Source organism: Canis lupus, chromosome 31 (genome assembly GCF_048164855.1).
Source record: "Canis lupus baileyi chromosome 31, mCanLup2.hap1, whole genome shotgun sequence".
NCBI classification, from domain to species: Eukaryota; Metazoa; Chordata; class Mammalia; order Carnivora; family Canidae; genus Canis; species Canis lupus.
Window position 1 is genome coordinate 7,249,658 of NC_132868.1, and position 20,601 is coordinate 7,270,258.

The 20,601-nt window shown below is 44.7% G+C and overlaps 1 protein-coding gene and 1 long non-coding RNA gene across 2 annotated transcripts; one reads left to right on the forward strand and one right to left on the reverse strand.

Moving 5' to 3' along the window:
• The first annotated feature begins 3,835 nt into the window (after window positions 1-3,835).
• LOC140621927 (uncharacterized) lies at window positions 3,836-17,555 on the forward strand. Its single transcript, XR_012021659.1, has 3 exons — window positions 3,836-3,989; window positions 11,924-12,034; window positions 17,377-17,555. It is a non-coding gene; the product is annotated as an uncharacterized lncRNA (long non-coding RNA).
• On the reverse strand, window positions 13,940-15,482 carry LOC140621926 (thioredoxin-dependent peroxide reductase, mitochondrial). Its single transcript, XM_072807364.1, has one exon. The coding sequence runs from the start codon at window positions 15,474-15,476 to the stop codon at window positions 14,703-14,705; it is 774 nt and encodes a 257-aa protein (XP_072663465.1). The 5' UTR covers window positions 15,477-15,482; the 3' UTR covers window positions 13,940-14,702.
• Window positions 17,556-20,601: the final 3,046 nt, after the last annotated feature.

The window sequence follows — 20,601 nt, forward strand, 5'->3', positions numbered from 1 at the left end:
TGGGAAGCCCAGGAAGGGATCCCCGAGAGCTGAGCAGGACAGTGGGGGTGGGGGGCACCGGTCAGCGCCGGCTGCACCACCTGCAGGGGGTGAAACATGCTTCTGGGATGAGATGCAGGGTACAGCTCAGGGCCCATGAGGACCAGCCCTCCCTCCCTCAGAGGACCACTCTGAGTGCCATGCTGAGGGTACCATGGCAATTTCCAGAGCCCTCCCAATGTGGGCAGTAGAGCCTCTGGCTCAGGACCGGCAGGGCCCCCAGCCCATGCACTAGTCTTACAGTGTTGTGGGTCCTGAGAAAGGTGGCCTGAGTCTTTCACCCCTCCTCTGTCCCTTCCTCCATCCTCCTGCCTGGAATGCAGATGTGAAGGCTGGAGCTGTGGTATCATTTTGGACCATGACTAGTAAGTCATAGGAGAACTTGATTTTCTGCTTTGGGGGATATTCAGAGAACATTCAATAATGTGCCAATGTTCACGGCGCAACGTTCAGCAAAACTAAAACACAGTATGGACAACACGTTATAAATTTTGAGATGAAGATGCATGCATGTGGAGGTACGGGGCCGTTTTGAAGGGCTTCACAAAGTCTCCTCCAAGGGTAGCTGGGGTCATCTGGGAGCTCTCCCTGCATTTCCATACTGGTCCCCCACAGTAACCACTGGGGTCTGAGGTTTACAAAAGGATTTTAATAGATCACATTAAAAAAAAAAAACAACTTAGCATAGATAGCTGTGAAAGTGTTAAGAAAGAAGCATTGCATAGCAACAGAAAAAACACATCAACAGGAAAAAAACAGAATTTTCTATATTCCAATTCTTACCTCTTCACAGCTTCGTTAAAGCAAGGCCTGACTCGTGGAATTTTTCTCATCAATTTTTTTTATTTGTGCCCCATATATCATCCTTTGTTCCTTTCATGAGTTCATAAGAAAGCGTATAAGACCATGCTTCCCTAGGCACAATCCCCTCCAACAAGGTGGTTGGGGACAGTTTTAATAAAACATTCATTCAGGTCAGTGAGTTGCTCCTGGCGCAGTCAGCACATCCAGAAATGGATGCTAAAGACCTTAAGTCAGGTCTTAGCTTTGTGCTGTAATCTGGAAAATTCTCTAAAGACTTCTCAGGCGTGGTTTTAAAATCATGCAGGAAAATAAATACCCATTTTCCCCTTGCCGACATTAACCCACAGAAAATACAGGAGTGCCCCAATCCTCAAAAAGTCCTTGTTAAAGAACACGTTACTTAAAGCTCAAGCCCTCTTGCCTGGACCGGACTTCCATGGTGGCTGAAATCATCCCAACAGATAGTCCCTCACCCCGATCCCATTTTCAGCCTCCCTGCCTGGTGGCTGTGGGCAAGGGCTCCCGGGACACTGACCTGAGGGCAAGAATTGCTCCCAGCTAGCAGTTTATGAGTCACTAACCTATTTCAGGAACGTGCAGGGCAACTCCCACTGCCTGATTTTCACCATGGTTCTGCAAATTACATATTGTTAGAGACATTTTTTTTTTTTTTTTTTTTTAAGAATAGGAACTAGAGATTGAGAAAGTTAGCTTGCGGGAGATGCAGCCAGAGTGGCTGAGCCAGGCCCCTGGCAGGGTCTCTCGGGCCCCTTCCCTTGGGTCCCCACTGTGTGACCCCACCTAGAGCTCCGTGTGCTCCTGGGGAAGAGGATGAGGTGTCGGGTCAGGAAGTCTGCGGGTGCTTCATGAGGACATATTGCGTCCTCGAGATTTTCCAATCATTTATAGTTAAATGTTTTATTAGCTGCCCGCCCACCCCCGTGGTTGATTTCATGCAGGAGGGATCGTGTGTGCCTTTCTACCGTGGGATTCCCCACGAATTGCAGAGTACTTGGCATCTAACAGACGCTCCGCAAATGTTGATGTCGGAGTGTCATCTCAACCAAGGAAAACACCAGTCCGGGGCTTTCCTGGCCTGCCCTGGCCTGTCCTCGCTTCCCGGGATCCACCAAGCACAGACAGTCCTGCTGGGTCCTTCGCCCCAAGGCCCTCCCGTCCCATCTCGGCCTAAACCACGTCCATCCCCCTGCGAGGCCTTTCCCTCTCTCCCTGAAGGAGCCCTCCGGCCTCCCCGCTGTCTCTGCCCCCCAGCGGTGCCCAAAGCTTTCGCTCCCTCTCTGCGCTTGGGTTGTCTGTTCTGTGTCCCGTCCAGTCCAGACCTTCCTTTTCTGAGAACCTCCGGCTGCTCCACGAGGCACGAGGAGGGGCAGACATGCAGGCAGCACTTGTAAACTGGCTCTCCAGAAAGAGAGAGAGAGAGAAAGAAAAGAGAGGAGAGGGAGAGGGGAGGGGAGGAGAGGAGAGGGGAGGGGAGGAGAGGAGAGGAGAGGAGAGGGGAAGTGAGGAGAGGGGAAGAGAGGAGAGGGGAAGAGAGGAGAGGAGAGGGGAGGAGAGGAGAGGAGAGGGGAGGAGAGGAGAGGAGAAGAGAGGGGAGGGGAGGGGAGGAGAGGAGAGGAGAGGAGAGGAGAGGAGAGGAGAGGAGAGGGGAGGAGAGGAGAGGAGAGGGGAAGGGAGGGGAGGAGGGGAGGGGAAGGGAGGGGAGGGGAGGGGAGGGGAGGAGGAAGGAGGGGAGGGGAGGGGAGGAGAGGAGGGGGGAGGGGAAGGGAGGGGCGGGGAGGGGAGGAGAGGAGGGGGGAGGGGAAGGGAGGGGCGGGGAGGGGAGGAGAGGAGGGGGGAGGGGAAGGGAGGGGAGGGGAGGGGGGAGGGGAGGAGAGAAGAGGAGGGGGGAGGGGAGGAGAGGAGAGGGGAGGGGAGGGGAGGAGAGGAGAGGGGAGGGGAGGAGAGGAGAGGAAGCCATATGGGGTGTCCCCTGGCAGACTCAGGCCTCCAGCAAGAAAGCTGACCAGGGCAGGGGAGGCGAGCGTCTTCCCTAGGGGCCCCTGGGGGGGGGGGGGGCGCTGGGTGACCCAGGCAGACAGGGCAAGGCTCCTTCAGGAGGAGAGCACAGGGTCTTCCCTGATTGCTCCTCCACTTCCAGGTTTCACCCATAGGTAGACCTTCCAGGAGAACACCACCTCCGGCAGCCTCGGAAACCAGCCCCTTCCTCTGTCTCTTACCAGAGTGCAAAAGCAGGCGACGTCAGTTCAGGAATTAGATTTAAGCTCGCTGGCTGCAATTCTATTATTTTAAAAATTGAGTCTCTGTCAAGAATCTTTGTCAATATTATGAGCAAATATGGAACTACCCTCTAAAGGAGAGTAAGGCAGGCAAAAAGGTGATGAAAATTTTTATTGTATTCCACTGAGCAACCTGTAATGATGATTCAGTTGCTAATTGTGGATTCCTTTGTCTAAAGGTCACTGTCCTTCGCAAGCAAATGCATTGTAACCCTTTCCAAAGGATGAGTCTGCAAAAGACTCCACGTTTCCGACAGGGTTGTTTGGAAGGTTAATTCTGCAGTTAACAGTGGTGGAAGTCCCAAGTGGTTCAGTTACATAACTGTGACAATTTCAGTAGCCATTTGACTCTGTTTTCATAGGAAAATAATTTATTTGCTTCAATTTTACATCTTTTCCTCCAATATGTTTATTAGGCAATTAAATGTGTTCTTTGAAAGTTGAGTTTCCTTAGAATCCCTCACCTTCCCTAAAATGTAGACTATAAAGGAGATTATGTATCCCTTCTGGTGTCTTTAGGTTACAAGTGCTAATAGTTATTGTTATTTAATTTCTTAATTATGTGCCCTTATGTGCCCCTTTTCTTAAGAGCTCTGTGGTTTACTCCTCTTAATTAGCAGGTTAATGAGCTACTATGCCCTGGAGCTGGCCCTTATTGTAAGAAGCAATTCTCCCGCCCTGGAAGGGTGAACCTCAGTCAGCTGTCCTGTCAGGGTAGGAGGTGGAGCCCTCTCTGGGGGACACTCTGCGAAGTCCTCTCGGAGATGCACAAAGGGCATTAAAGCAGCAATGCCCGTGAGGCTGGTCAGTGTTTTCCCTCTGGAGGTGGTCCTCTACCTTGTATTCCAGGTAAGCATCCCAGTCCTCAGAGTCATGGCTGAGGCAATGTTCCAGGTTAGGCTTGGACTTGGTCCTGATCATCCCCTCACTTCTGATCTCTGCAGCTGCCCCTGCGGTCTGGGTGGACTCCCTCATGGAAAGTGACATCTTACTCCTTGGGCGACACTGAACCAAGAGGGCTTAAAACAGATAAAATCATCTCGGGGAGTGAGTTCATTGGTTAATATGTTGTTATCCCTCTGACTCTACAAATCTTAGGCTATCAAAAGTGATAAGTTCTGAGACTTCAGGTGTGTCAGGTGACTTGGGAGTTTTTTTTTTTTTTTTTTTACAAAGAAAAAAATTAGCCACCATCATGGTGGCAGTCAACCAGCACCACCTGCAAATGCAACTCAACTAAAATAAGGCTCCCTCTCATCTCTCTGGTTCATTCTGGAGATCTCTCTTTCTCCCCACTCCCCTTCCCTCCCAGTCCTCAGTCCCAACCCAACATGTATTTGGGGAGCCACTGGGTTATGCAGAGAACAATCAAGTAACAGAGCGTGGGGTCCAGCCCATTTAGCAGTGAGGACAGTGAGCCCCAAGCAGCTCTACTTTGAAAACCTGAAAACCTGCTCCATCGTTTCATTCCCCCTTGGGAGCAGTTCTCTTCTCTTCCCTACCTCTCCCTGGCTTCTTTCTTTCTTCCTCATCTCCACCAGACTTTTTCTCTAGGTTGCCTCTCTGTGGATCCACTTGGGCAAAAACTCTCCTTTTCATACTCAGTGGGAGGAGAAAGAAACCTCATCTCCATCTCCATCTATTAGCAGAATGTCTGACCCCCTTGCCTTGGAGCATTTATCTTCTGCTTTTGGGACATTGTTTCAACTGTGCCTCATAAATTATGTATGTGGCTGTGGCATCTTGGCCAAGAAATGATTCCATTTTAGCACAAGCCTTGAGACACTTCTTACGTTCTAGCTAAATTGTGGTATTAACCACCCATTTACGTTAACAGCGAAGGAAGCAGCCTCTAATCCAGATGTGGCTGATCAAGAGATTTTTGAATCAAACAAACTGCATTTTTGCAGTTTTTTATGAAAATGCTCATGGTGAAAAGCAATCTCCTTATAGTCTCATGATCTAAGATAAAGTAGAAAGAAAATGTGTCTCCACAGACACTTCATGCTCTTTTCTTGAAATTTGCAAACTGTGTAAAGTCATCTAAAAATACTTTCTATCTGGACAAAGAGTTAGCCCCAGCTTCAGCAATGAGTCCTCTAATTGTTCTGCATTACTTTTCTATTGTGTAAAAAAAAAAAAAAATCTCCATAAATGTGATGGCTTAAAATAACACCAATTTACTAGCTCTCGGTTCTATATATCAGAAGTCCAACATGGGGGATAACGAGAATAAATAATGGAAATCATGGTGTGATTGAAGAATTGCAGTCTCCCATTGCAAATTGATCCTAAAGTCCAACAGACATCCTAGGGAACATAAGACTTATCTGTGATTGGAGGCCCTGGTGCTTGTTGTTATTTGTCAATGCCAAGCTGGCTTCACGCCCTGGGACTCTGAGTCATTTACTTACCAAGCAAACGAGCCAAATACCAACTACCCCAAGTATGTTAGAATCAATGAAGTGGATGAAAATTGACTTGAAATGTATCAAAATAGTAAACATTTTTGATATCGGGCACTTTGGTTTATCCTGCTTTCAACACGGTGTACCGTCTCTGGGGCTAGCTCGGTGTTCAAACAGAAGCTCCTTCCCTGCCATTAGTAAAGACAGTGGCAATTCGGGCGTGACCCTGGGACCACTCAGCTTCACCTGGGCCTTGTTAGATGTGCAAATTCTCCAGCCCCATCTGCTGATTCAGGAATCTTGGGGTGTGGACCAGCAATCCATGGTGTGACCAGCCCCATGGAGGCTTGCTCGAGTTTGGGAAAAACTGATCTAGAACCACCGTTCATCGTGTGCAGGGATGGTCCTTCCAGAACTAACACCTTGCGTAGCATTTAGCTTTATTTAATATGATCAACGTCAATAATGAATCCTAGTCACGCACATGAAGTATGAAAGCTGCCTAAAGTTCGTGTGCACACACTGAAGGCAGTGTTAGTGGTGTATGCAGGCATCTCCAGGTAGGCAGATCCGATGTCCTTTTTGATCTGATGTCAAACAATCCTGAGTACTAAAACGATGGCATGCTTGGCGCCCCTCTTCCCCCAGACAGCCTGCAAACTGGTGACGTGGGTTGATTGCTCTAGTGTTTCTTGCTCTTTGTTTTTTTTCTTTTTCTTTTTTTTTTTATGGTTATATATTCTTCTCTTCTAGGCTTTGGCCCTGTTAACTAAAACTGCATCTCCCTGTCCTGTAGATAAGAAACCTCTAATTTTATGAAACAAGGATAGATTTAATGCTGCCACTTTCTAGCCACTTGTGGTTTCTGGGGACTCAAACTCCTGAAATCCCCAGGCTTTCCCAGCTCAGATGCCCACCAGCTTCATTTCCACTTGGCTTTAATTAACCTCTTATCTGTCCTTTTCTGGGCACTCATATTGGGTAAAGCTGTTCAAGGACTCTCCTTAAGAGCTTTTAAAACCTCCCTGCCTTCCATGGAGCTAAGACTGAACCTAGGACATTGGAGCCTGCCTGTGGGGAAATAACCTACCCTGAGGTTACTTCATTCAGTTACTATGGGTTGACAGCCACACACACCTAAATGGGTCTCAAATGGGTTTCTGCAGAGAGAGCATGGGCAGACTTAACCCCTGATAGAGCATTGCATGATTCTGCATCTTGGCCAGAATCAGTCCTGAAACTGCATCATGTCTTCCATTTAAAATATTGTAAAAAATTTAAATAAGACAGAATGAAATAATTTCAAAACTACCTAGCTTCCAGAAAGTTAAATGGACTTGATTTCATCATCAGAAATGAATCACCTGGGAAGCATGTTAAAGAGGAAAGAGGCAAATGTTCAAAAGTCTGACCTAAATTAGAAGCAGCATCCACTGTATTCTAGAATGCCTAATCTGTCATGATTATTTAATCTACTCAAATTCCATATTTTTATTAAATATGAATCTGATACTTTTTATAAGGATTAGCACTGGTAGCAACAAAATCCCTGAAAAAAATTACTTCTCACAAATAACAAAAATAAACATAAGACAAGCAAGCAAATAAATAAAGCAAGTCCTGAATTGGTGAAGCATCTTTGCGGATATGGTCCTATGCTGGGCTTCCAGCGAAGTGATCCGTGTGAGTATTGAAAGTAGTCGTAATAGGAGACTTAAATCCAATTATTTCATTCCTGTGGTTGTGGCACTTATGGTTACAGAGACTCCCTCAGATCATCTTAAATAAAGGGGGATGGAAATTGGAGAGGGCAAGTGGTAGTGGAAGTACTTATCCTAAGAAATCATGGGCAATTGAGGAATCTTGACCTCACGGTTTGAATTCATGGAAACTGAAACACAGTTACGTAAGCAGTTTCTCTAATAACCAAGGACAGTCCTCGAGCCAGGACTTCCTATGACGGGAACTATGGTTGCAAAGCTCAGACCTCACCTACCCCTTTCTAATTGTACTAAAGCCTCTTGATTCTAGTAAGAATAAGATTCAGTTCCTCACTGTGGCCAACTAGGGTCTGCATACTTGGTCACCTCTGGCCAATCTCAGTATCTCAATCCTTTACTCGTTCTCTTGACCCCCTTCTTCTTCTGCTCATCAGTCACACATCTGCCTGGAACATACTTCTTCCAGATTTTCTTTCTGGAACATACTTCTGCCAGAACATACTATCTTCCATAATATATCTGACCTCATATGAAAGTATAATTTATAGATCACCTCCACAGAGAGCTCTTTGCTGACCACAGTTGCCCTGCCCCCAGGTCTCTCACTATCCCATTACCCATTGACTATAACCCAGAGGGCACATTCTTGGCAGCCTGTTCACTGTTGTCTCTATTGCCTGGTGCCTAGTAGGTGTTCTTTTAGTGCTTTCTAAGAACGGGAAGGTCAGAGGAGAATGTGACATACCTCCAGAGACAGGAAGTCTCTTCTCGTTGTTTTTAAGTTGTTCAAAATATCCTTAATCTCTATCTGCTTTATACCATCAAAAAAGCCTATTTGTAGGCCCCATGTATCATTTCTGAATTAATCTTCATCAGGGTCAGGTGGAGGATACATCTTTACAGGATGTCCTCAGAGATCGGAGGACAAAAAAGTGATTCAGGTTGTAGCATCTTATTTTTAGGGTTATAATCAAATACTAATTTATTTATTTTCTTGCTCAGATTGTGCCAGCTTTGGTCATTGGAAGCTCTTTCAGTTGGCTCCTATGACCCTTTGGCTTACCCTCATCATTGTGGGTGGGTATTCATTTACTTACATGTATTTGAGCCCTTTCCTTCCTTCTGGGCCTGCAAGATGCTCAAGGCTCATCTTGTGTATTTCCTGCCCCAACTCTAGAATCATCCATTTCTCCAAGGACTCACAGTTCCTTTTACTGGAGAATGGTGTTAGAAACAAAGGCCTGGTTGTGTGCCTTGCTACTGGGATGTTATTGTTTTTGGGCTCTCTCAGCTGGCAGGGCACGGAAATATTTGGGTATATACTAACTGGTGTATAGACACATAGCAATAAAAAGCTAAACATGTGTTCATACGGATGTGTGCATCTCTAATCTTTAACATATGGATTATTCTCCCCTTCTCTCTTATGTGTTCACTCCCTCTTCCAATAGTGAAAATCCTGGCTGTCAGGATCCACCACTTATTTATTTGTTAATTTCAGCTGCAGCAACTCACTTCAGAGCTGTTAACCCATACCTCTCGGGGAAAACAATCTTTTAACTAAAATACAATGCTTATGTATCTTGCCTTTTGCCTTTAGTCTCAGAGATTCCACTTATTTTGAATTATTTAGATCAGTATCTTTTCTCAAAAACTTACTACTAAACCCAAGGACACAAAGATGTTTGTTCTATGTTTTCTCTTAGAAGTTTTTTAGTTTCATGTTTTACGTTTAGGATATATGTTTCATATTGAAGTAGGTTTTGTAAAATGTCTGAGTTTAGTTATGGGTTTCTTTGGTTTATTTGTCTATGGGAATCCAGTTGTCGCAGCACTATTTGTTGCAAAGTTTTCCACGAACTGACATTTGTGCTATTGTAAAAGATCAGTTGACTATATCTGTTACCTGGACACACAATTCTGTTCCATTAATCTATCTGACTGTTCTTTCACGGTACCACACCGACTTGATCACTGTGATTCATAGGAAGCCTTCAGATCAGGTAGTGTGAGTCTTTCAACTTTGTTCTTCTTCAGTGTTGTGTTGGCTAGTCTAGGTCTTTGTTTTTTTTTAATATTAACTTTAGAATCAGTTTGTTGACACCTACAAAATAGAATACTAGGCTTACCTTGGATCTAGAGGTCAAGTTGGGAGGAATTGACATCTTAACAATACTTAGTGTTCCGATCCTAAACGGAATACTTCTCCATTTGTTTAGATGTTTTATGATTTCTTCACATTTTAGTTTCTTCATTCAGACCATATACATGTTTTCTTACAAATTTGCCTAAGTATTTCACTTCTCCATGCTATTTTTAATAATAATTGTTTTAGTTTCAAATTACAATTGTTTATTATTGGTACTTAGGAATGCAACTGACTTTTTTTTTAAGATTTATTTATTTATTTGAGAGAGAAAGGAGAAGAGCATACACACACACAAGTGGGGGGAGGGGCAGAAGGAGAGAATCTTCAAGCCGACTCCCCACTGAGCATGAGCCAGACTTGGGGCTGGATCTCACGATTCTGAGATCATGACCTGAGCTGAAACCAAGAGTTGTGCGCTCAACCAGCTGAGACACTCAGATGCCCCAGAATTGACTTTTTTATATCAACTTTTTATTTTACTACCTTGCTATCTTACATGTAGTTTCAGAAGGGTTTTTGTTGTTATGCTTTTTGCTTTGCAGTTTGCTTGGGTTTTATACATAACTATTATGTCATCTGTGTAAAGACACTCATTTCCTCTCTATCAATTTTTATACACGTGATGTCTTTTACTTGTATCACTGACCTAGCCAGCATGCCCAGTACCATGTTGCATGGAAGTGGTCAGATGGGACATCCTGTCTTGGTTCCCTATGCTGGATGGAAAGTATCTAGTCTCTCACCAGTAAGTATGATATCAGCTTAAAAAATTTTATGTATAGTGTTTATCAGGTTGAGGGAGTTCCCAACTATTCCTAGCTTTGTAAGAGTTTTTATTATGATTTGATGTTGTATTTTGTCAAATGATTCTTCTGCATCAGTTTATATGATCAAGTGAGTTTTATTCTTTATCCTGATGTGGTGGATTACACTGATCGGGTTTTGAATGTTGAGCCAGTCTTTAACACCTGGAATAAATCCTAGTTGGTCATAGTATATGATTTACTTTAGAAATTGTTGGTTTCAAATTGATAATATTGAGGATTCCTGCATCAGTGTCCAGAAAAGATATTGGACTCTTTTTGTCATGTCTTTCGGTATTGGGAGAATCTTTAAGAAATTGTGGAGAATTTGCATCATTTTTTCCTTAATGTTTAGTGAAATCCACCAGTCAGACCACTGAACCTGGTGATCTCTATTTTAGAATGTTATTAATTTTGATTCAATTTCTTTAATAAATATGAGCTACTCATGTTACCTGTTTTTTGTTGTTTATGTTTTAGCAGTTTATGCCTTTCAAGAATTTAGTTCATTTAGTCTAAAATACCAAATCTGGTGGCATCCAGTTATTCATAGTACTCTTTTATTATTGTTTTAATCCATGAGATCGGTGTTAATGACTTCTCATTTCTGGAATGGGTCATTTGTGTCATTCTTTATTTCCCCATTTGACTGGCCAGAGGTTTAGGAGTTTGATAGACATTTTCAAAAAGTAACATCTTGGTTTCTTTTGTTCGTTCATTGTTTTCCTGTTTTCAATTCCATGAGTTTCTGCTTTTTTTTCTTTTTAATCATTTTCTTTTCTGCATCTTTTGTCCTTCTTTTGTCCTTATTGCTCTAGTTTCCTAGAGTAAAAGCTTAGGCTATTTATTTCAGATCTTTCTTCTTATGTAACATGTGCATGTAATGCTACAGATTGCCTTCTAAGTAAGTACCACTCTCACTGCATGTCACAAATTTTAATGCTATATTTTCCTTTTCATTGGATTCAAAATATTTTTTTTTTTTTTTTTTTTGGATTCAAAATATTTTAAAAGCACTGTCACAACTTCTTCTGTGACTTTGGATTACCTGGAAATGTGTGTCGAATTTCCAAATGTTTGAGGGGTTATCCAGCTATCTTTCTGTTGTTGATTGTTGTTGTTGTTAAATTCTATCGTGGTCTGAGAAGATACTGTGTGTGCTTTCCATTACTTTGATTTTGGTATTGTATGCGGTGTGGTCCAGAATGTGATCCATTGGGGTGAATATTCCAGGTGGGATGAAAAGAATGCATTTTCTGCTGGACGGAATGTTCCATAACTGCTATGGTTCTGGAGCCCTGTTAGTGTGGAGGGCAAGCAGGGGGTGGGGTGGAGTGGTGGGGAGCTGTATAATCTGTGATGAGGTGTCAGCCTGTGTCTCTGGGCTGTGACCGTCATAAACGTCTTTCAACAGTTCAGCTTTTTTCCCCCACTGCTTTTCATTCCCTTCACTGACTACAATGTTCCCCATTTATTTCCTTAAAACCCTATCCCAGGTGACTGTTTTCCTACCTTTTATTAAGGGCTTCTGGAGCCTGGAGGAGGACAATTACCCTTCCCCAGTTGGAATACGGCTTTGGAAAAATCTTTTCCTCCAGAGAGCAATATTCGAGTTTGGCTTTCAGATGTGCCTTACATTTGTAAGAAAAACTGAAAGGGCTTGTGCCTTAAGCATCCATTAATTGTTGATGTATCTCCACAGATGTATGCTGTGGAGAAGGTCTGCAAAGAGGGTAGTATATATTCCAAGTCTCTGCCGGAGGAGCCGAGGAGACCCTGGTGTGGGGAGAATGCTGGTGCCATCCAACAGGAGGTAGGTCTTCTGTAGCCCTGCTGTCAAGTCCCTTAAAATACTGTGAATGAGGTGATTTTAAGAGGCTGGAGGCTGGGGCGCCTGGGTGGCTCAGTGGTTGAGCACTTGCCTTTGGCCCAGGGCATGATCCCAGGGTCCTGGGATCGAGTCCCACTTCGGGCTCCCCATGAGGAGCCTGCTTCTCCCTCCACCTGTGTCTCTGTTTCTCTATGTCTCTCATGAATAAATAAAATCCTAAAAAAAAAAAAAAAAAAAAAAAAGAGGCTGGAGGCTTTGACTTAACAGATGAGGGAGGAAGCCAGAAACCAGCTCTGTGGACTGGTTGGTGAGAGATAAGATAGCCCGGGTTGAACATGATTAAAATAGTGGAAAAATCCAGCACTCTGCATGCCCTTGTCTAGCCACCTGGGGTGGTGGGGTCTGACATCTCTCCAGTGAATTCAGCTCAGATGAGAGCTTCCATGGGCCAGGAAGAATCACTCCTTCTTGGAGCGCAAACTGAATAAAGTGTTCCTATTTAGGACAAACCCCAGAAACCAGGATCCTTCCCTAGGCATTATCTAAATCTCCAGGAGTGGCTGCTTAATCATTCTGCGCCCCATAATGGCAGGGTGGCGTATGAATTGATTTATGAGAAAAAGAATTACTAAATACAGGTGATTTGTTTTCTGTTGTGCTCCATAGCATGGTATAAGCGGGCAAGAGAGGTAAGATAACAGGCTTCAATTTAGACAGTAGCTTGGCATTGCACACAGCATTGTTGTACCATGAAATGATCTTAGTAGTAAAATTCAGCTCTTATTGGGTGGGTTTGTGATGGGATAACACTTAGAATAGCCTCCTTTGTCTTCTTTTCAAAGAAGAAGAGGCTGATTCAATCCCAGAGGGTGTTTCATAGGAGTAGTAAGGGCAGCTCTAAACAAAATTTTGGTATCTGTGATATCTGACATTGGTGCCTCTTGTAAACTGACCTTAGCAGATCAATTATGCACAACGCTTGGATATTCTTGATAGATACGTAGCCACCCATGGTTAGAGATTGACAAAGTCTATCCATCTTCTTCCACATGACCTTGATATCGGGGGTGAAAGCAGATGATGTACTGAGTTGTGCTACATGTAGGAATCTGTACAAGAAGTTTGTTTTAGTAGACGTGTCTAGAAGAGTCATGTATCCTGTGATATAACCCAGTAAGCACCAGTTCTCTTTATGTTTAGGTATGCGTATGCCTCCACATCTCATACAAAGGCTTCTCTTGGGGGCAGACAAGACATTCTAGAGGCAGACCCAGTGATACATAGGATCAGCTTCAAGCAACTAGTATTCTCTATGTTAGTGGGTGACACAGGATGGTTTTGGAATCAGGCTTCGGGTGACTTTCTGAAGGATATGGGGTGAAGTGTTCATAGGACTCTTGCATCCTGTTCTTGCAAGGATAGTGATTGTATCTGCAATATCAAGCCAATCACCGTATCTCTAACACCACTCATTTTACCAAAGAAAACCCATTCCAACTTTTTCTGCACTAACTAGCAGAATATAGCTGGTGTTGCCTGGAGAGACATGTAGCTGACGTGCTTATGGTTACATTAATGGAGTTTGGTCCTTTGATCAAATATTGTTAATGACAGGGATGATGCACTTATGATAACAGCAACTGGATAAGGAACAGAAGTAATATACCCATTCTCATTTTAAAAGTATGATTTATTTCTATTAATTCAATGTTTTAAAAAGCACTAAAAATGAGCATTTAAAATATTCAACCATGAATCCACAGTCATTTTCATTCTTTTTGTCTTCCTTCCAAATTTGATTAATATAAATATGCATGATTTAGATGCTTCTTAATCACAGGCCACATAGTTTAAGATTCTGATTTTTCCAGCTATTCTTCTGCCTCCTTTTTTTTTTTTTTTTTTTTTTTTAATATTTTAAAATGTTTATTATGTACTTTACATTGAGCACTTCAGAAAAGAAAATAATTACAATGATTTCAGAATGCAATTCCTGGATTCAATAAATGTCCTCTATAATTATATCCAATCAATATCTAGAGTTGTATGTAGACCCTACGTTAGCTAACAAATAAGTAAAATAACTATGTTAATCTCAGGGAGGAGAGACACACATGATCACTTAAGTCACTTTCCCACCGTGTTTTTTTTAAAAACATGATTCACATTTGTTTCAAGTGCATATACAGCCATTGCAAGAGTTACATTAGACACTGATGTTAACACCTTAAAACTATGTATGATCTTTGCTGCCTTAAAAGAAAATTTAGTTTATCGCAAAGAAATTCAACAAAGTTTCAGGACCTTTGATCACAACCTTCGGTGCTTGTTGTACTACTCTGGTGAACATAAAGGTTCAAGTAAGGCCAACAAAGAAGAATGTTTCCTCTTTCCAATGAAGACATAATGCAAGGACTAGGTGAAGTAGCATCCTACAAACTAGCTAACCATCAAGAGGTTACCAATTAAAGGATGTGAGTACATTTAAAAGCCTTGGCCAGTGTTACAAAAACAAAACATTTAGATTATTTACGAATATAAGCATAATTGGTGTTTTATCTTCTATAAATAATCATTTTTGAAATGCTAAAGGTGAGTTCCAACTGCGCTCTTCCCTCATGTGAGAAGAGGTGGGGACACACAGGATGACCTACTGATTTACCTTCTCAAAGTATTCTTTGGAAGCAGTTGGATGTGGCTTGATTGTAGGAGAATCCGGGGTCCAGTTTGCTGGGCAGACTTCTCCATGGGTTTCCACAAACTGGAATGCCTTCACCAAGCGGAGGGTCTCTTCCACACTTCGGCCCACAGGGAGATCATTGACACTCAAATGCTTGATGACTCCATTGGGGTCAATGATGAAGAGACCTCTTAGAGCAATACCGGGGCCTTCTAACAGCACGCCATAGTCTCGAGAAATCTGTTTAGTCAGATCTGACAGGAGTGCAATGTTCATGTGGCCCAAACCGCCATTCTTCCGCGGTGTGTTGATCCAGGCGAGATGGGTGAAGTGGGAATCCACTGACACTGCAACAACATCACAGTTCACGTCGTGAAATTCTTTGGCTTTGTCACTGAAAGCAACAATTTCTGTAGGACACACAAAGGTGAAGTCCAACGGATAGAAGAAAAGCACCAAATATCTCCCCTTAAAGTCATCGAGGGTTAGATCTTTAAACTCTCCGTTGACAACGGCAGTGCCCTTAAAGTAGGGCGCATGCTGGGTGACGGCAGGAGCGTGGTAGGAGGAACTGGTGCTAAAAGCGAATTTTGCTTGACCAGAACCAGACCACAATACATTTGTCAGGCATGTTCTTCTGGAAGCAGCAGGTCTAAGGGCTGCGGAGGCAGAGATGCCCCATGGAATAGCACTCACATGTCGGGCAATCGAAGCCCGGAGGAACCTTCCCACCGCGGCCGCCATCTTCAGTGCCTCTTCTGCCTCCTTCACCTGTGGTTTCTCTTTCCCCATTTTTAAATATCTTCTCTTTATATTCTACTCTATAGACTTGTCCACTTTGTGATAGAACGAGTCATTTTTTATAGTCATTTTCACATGACTCAAATGAGTCATTTTCACACTAAAAAAACAGAAACATAGCAAGTCATCCATCACAGACTTCTATGCACAGATGTGGTCAGGAGTTATTATTGCTGATGTATAACCTGTGTGTGCGTGTGTGTGTGTGTGTGTGTGTGTGTATCCCATGTATGTGTGAGTGTGACATGTCTGTGTGCCTGTGTAGGTATGTGTATGTGCCCATTGAGTACCACTTATGGGAGACTGTATCATAAAGGAGTTTTGTTTGCTGGCTTCATAGACAAATTTTTTTGAAAAAAATACATTTACTCTCATGTAAAAAAGTATAAAAGTAGAAAGCCCAGAACAGTTTTGCTATCTTCTAGACAGAAAGAAACCCAAGCTCCTTCCATCTTTCTGTTTGACATTCTAAACCAGAGGATGACATTCCTAAGTTTACCTCGGGGTCTGATATGGCTGCTGGGGCTCTAGCCATCTCATTATGCTCTAAGTAAAGAGGAAGAACAAAAAGGCTTTAAACAGATTTATGTGCCCACTTTTCTCATATTCATGTCTCACCAAAATAAATCACTGGATAGAAATTAGTACCTAGGGAGGCTAGACATTTTGCGATCTTTCAGCTGAATACACCACTGCCTTCAACACATTCCGGGCCCCATGACCATGGAAGGAAGTCTAGAAAGACACTGGATGGGCAGTTAGCTGTTCCTGCTGCAGTGGCCTTCCCAGCATCCCTCAATTCAACCAGGCACCAGGCTGGCCTTACCTCTAGAGGTCTTGTCCAGCCTGAGATCATGTGTGGTTTTAGGGTGAGTAGAGAAAGCCTGCTGCTTCTCTTTGTGACCACTCAGAGGAGGGCAGAGAGCATGGATACCCTTCTTTACTCTGTCCTTGTATGATTACTAACCTTGGAACTGGCTAGTCTGGCCTGTGTTCTGGAAAGCGGAGATTTCCAGTACCTTTCTGTTGCCCCCAGCTGCTCTCTTCCGGGGCAGACCCAGCCCTTCGGATATTCATCCTCAGGGATGAAGCAGGGTGTGTTTTAAGCCTGGAAAATTGCCAGGCCTAAAAGTCTCTTGAGCAGGAGCCAGGTAAAAAAAAAATTTTTTTAAAGATTTTATTTATTTACTCCTGAGAGACACACAGAGAGAGGCAGAGACACAGGCAGAGGGAGAAGCAGAGTCCCTGCAGGGAGCCTGATCTGGGACTTGATCCCAGGATCCCAGGATCATGCCCTGAGCCGAAGGCAGGCTCTCAACCACTGACCCTCCCAGGTGCCCCTGAAGCCAGGTAAATAAACCAGACCAATAAGGCTGTGATGGAAGAGCACTTTGTAGCATGAAAGGTAAGATAGTAGGTAGGGCAGACCTTTGCTGATCCTTGACAGTGATGAAGTCCTCGGAGCTGGGGACCCAGAGGTATGCAGAATCTGAAGCCAGTTACTGTGGGACTTGCCCCCCAGGGATAACCAAGGCTCAGGGCACGGCGGTGGGTATCTCCCAAAGGACACGGCAGCCTGTGGGGCCTGCTGCTTTCCTGCACAGGGTTTTGCTCCAGTAGAAAATGATTGAGAATTAGGCCAAACAGTCTGGGAACCCCTCAATAAGGGCAGGGGATGAAAAAATATTTAGAGCTGGGTATAATAGTGAATGTTTCCACTTTCATTTGTAACAGAAATCTGCACATCTCTAGTAGAGTAACCACTTTTTTGAATAATAGTGTAACAACATTCTTTTCTGAAAAAAAAGAATACTAAGTGAAATCTTTTTTTTTTTTTTTTCAGAGAGAAGCAACAAATTATATATTTTAAAAAAACCCAGAGGTCTGGGACACCTGGGTGGCTCAGTGGTTAAGCATCTGGCTTCGGCTCAGGGTGTGATCCTGGGGTCCTGGAATCGAGTCCCTCAGCGGGGTCCCTGCAAGGAGCCTGCTTCTCCCTCCACCTATGTCTCTGCCTCTCTCTGTGTGTCTCTCATGAATAAGTAAATAAAATCTTAAAAAAAAAAAAAAACAACCCAGAGGTCTTCAGGTATTCCACATTACATTTTTTAAAAGATTTTTTAAAGTTAAAAACTGTACTTAAACTGTACTTTTATTTTAGTAGGAGAAATGTTGAATTTCTATGTGCAGAACTCAGAGGCCACCCCTCTACTTTTAGAGAGCAGGAATAATAGGGGCTCCTCTTTATTTTGCACGGTGAATAGTCCCAGGGCCTGAACATACTGACGCTGCTTCTCAGGCGTTCCCCTCCTGGGCCTCTGCAGCCGGGGCACTGGGGCTGGAGACCCGCGCTCTGCTCCTCGAGCACAGACGTCACTGCATGCATGTCCCTCGCCCCGGGACACCGTGTGTCACCCACGCACTAACCTCTGCTGCCCCCGTGCGCGGGAGCCGGTGGGCTCGTCCCTGGAGCGGGAGGGAGGCTGGAAACTGCAGCCGCCTGGGTTTCCCTGCAGGCCCAGCGGGTCCCCTCGGTTGGATTGTTCCCTCCCTGTCGTGCAAACAGCACTGAGCGACCGCGGGGAGCCCTCATCAATCAGGACCACTGGCGGCTGAGGATTTATGTGTCCTGATGGCAGCAGTGGGAGGAGGCAGTGAAGACTTCCTGGGCCCCTGCTCTTGGATAAAACAATCTTTTCTGGGGTCTAAGGTCTAAGTTTCTCCTCTGTCAGTTTCAAGGGGAGTATAGCACACCCCCCCCCCCACCTCTTTTGGGTTGAGGAGCCTGTTGGCTTCTTCTGGTCTTGGTTCTCTGTCTCTCTCTTTTCTTACTTACCTGCTCTCTCAATTCCATCCGCCTGGAGTATTTCGTAAAGATCCTGATATATAATTCCCGCTCATGTGCTCAGGGTATATGCATTTGAAAGGCAAGGCCTCCTGAACCTGGCTGGGCTCCGGTCATCTAACAAAGTCATGATTGGGCGTTGCCAAGAAAAACAATTTAATCCGTATATCTCCCCTCTACCTCAAGACCTGCCTGGCAGAGACAGTTGACTAAGAAATGGAGAGGAAGATTTACTCTAGATAATTCTATCAGGAAAAAAAGCATCATTTGCTCTGTGTCTGCGTCCTCCTTCCTAGGAAGGCCGGCGGCCAAAGCTTCGTCCTAATCAGAATGTTATTGATCGGAGACAACACAGCCTTTGTGTGCGAAGCATGGCAGCAGTCTACCCTTTCAGCCTGTTGGTGGCCCTGGCGTCCCCCCTTGGCCCCTCCGTGTGGTGCCCCCATGCCTGCTGCATGGTGGATGGCTGCTGAGCATCATCCGTGGCCTGATTACATTAAATTAAAAACAAAGCAAAACAAAACAACAGCAAGAACCACACAGTGACAGGAAAAAAAAAAAAAATCCCCCAGCCCAAACATTATCACACCCGATGTTTCAAACTTCATAACATTTTCCAGAAGACTACCTTGAATTGACTCTACAAAAGCATGTCACTCTTCATAGGAAACTGCGAGGAGGATCTCACTCCTGTTCCTCCCGACGAAACAAAACCAGCGCGAACCAAACCTCACAAATATGCCAACACCTGGTTCTGTACAGAATGTGAAGGCCTACTTTGAAATCACTGCTGCTGACTCGGCACCATAAAGCAGCCCTAGCAATCCTTTGGCGACTGAAACACGCATCCACGGAATAGGCTTGCTCAGCACCTGCTGTGTGGAAGAGAGGGTGATGGACTAAACTTGCACGTCCTTGCACGCCTACAGAGGCAGGACTGAAGCCTTCAATGTGTAACGTGTAAGCGTTGGGCAGATCCGATGGAGAAGATAAAGCAGAGCATGTGGATGGAGGGGGCCGTGAACTGCTGGGAACAGCTGCGTGGCTGGTTAAGCAAAGAACATTCTGGGCACAGGTGGCAGCCAGGCCAGATTGCCAAGCTGGGAGAGTGCTGTGGACAGCAGGGGAGGTCCGTGGGACCAGCAGAGCAGGAGGGAGGACAGTGGGAGGAGAGGTCCCAGAGATTTGGGGTGCCCACAGGACAGGGCTTTAGGGGCCACCTTCAGGACTTTGTCTTTACCCTGAATGAGAGAGAATCCAATGTAGGAGGTTGGTCAGAGGAGACACATTTCCTTAAACTTCATAGCTTCCGGTTTTGTTGGGAATGGACTCTAGGAAGGTAGGCCTTGGCACAGACAGCAGCAATCCCTGAATGGCTCTGCAGTCACCGAGGTGAGAGGCTCTGGCGCCTCGGACCACAGTTGTTGCAGGGAGAGAATAAAGGGTCAGTTCGGGGTATGTTTGGAAGGTGGCAGGGACAGGATTGGGTAATGGATTGGACACAAGGTCTGGGAAAATAATGGTGTGCAGAATGACTACAGGGTTTTCAGCTGAAGCAAGTGGAAGATGGAGTTGTCATTTTTGGAGACGGAGAGGCATACCAGCACCTCACTGAAGCATCCAGGATAACCAGAGACTCGCAAAATGCTGCTTTTTTGATCTTGTGTGGGTTTGGGTTAACACAGGGCATTACATTTAAGAGCAGGACCTGAAGCCTCTATTCTGGAAGCTGGAATGGGACCAACCTGGAAGTAAGCAGGGCATGAAGCACATGAGAGGTGGTCACTTCATACTAACTTTGCATTCCATCTAAATGAACCCATCTTTGTTTGTTTATTGCTCCCACAGCAGGCACTTCCTGAACTTTCTGTGATTGGCTGGTAGTTCTTGACCTTCGGGGGCAGGTGTGCAGCCCACAGAGGGTGGAAATTCCACTTCCCCATCAAGTCTTCGAACTGCCGGGACCCCTGCACCTGACAGGCCTCTTTCCCAGACCTGTCCAACCCCTCCTCCTCCCTCCCCCACCTCTGCCATCTGCATGGGGGCGTGGGGGGGTCTCCCCTCCCCGCCCCAGGAGCACATGCTTGCAGGATAGGAGGGCTGTCAGGCGCTGATGCTTCTCTAAGAACATGGCCTGGCCCACGGATGTCATTTAATTACCTGTATAAATGAATCATAATAAGAGATTGAAATCATAAAAGCTTGACACTTTAATTTATTCCT

Excerpts from the sequence above, each read along its gene's own strand:
- LOC140621926 (XM_072807364.1), bottom strand. The coding sequence starts at position 15,476 with ATGGCGGCCGCGGTGGGAAGGTTCCTCCGGGCTTCGATTGCCCGACAT.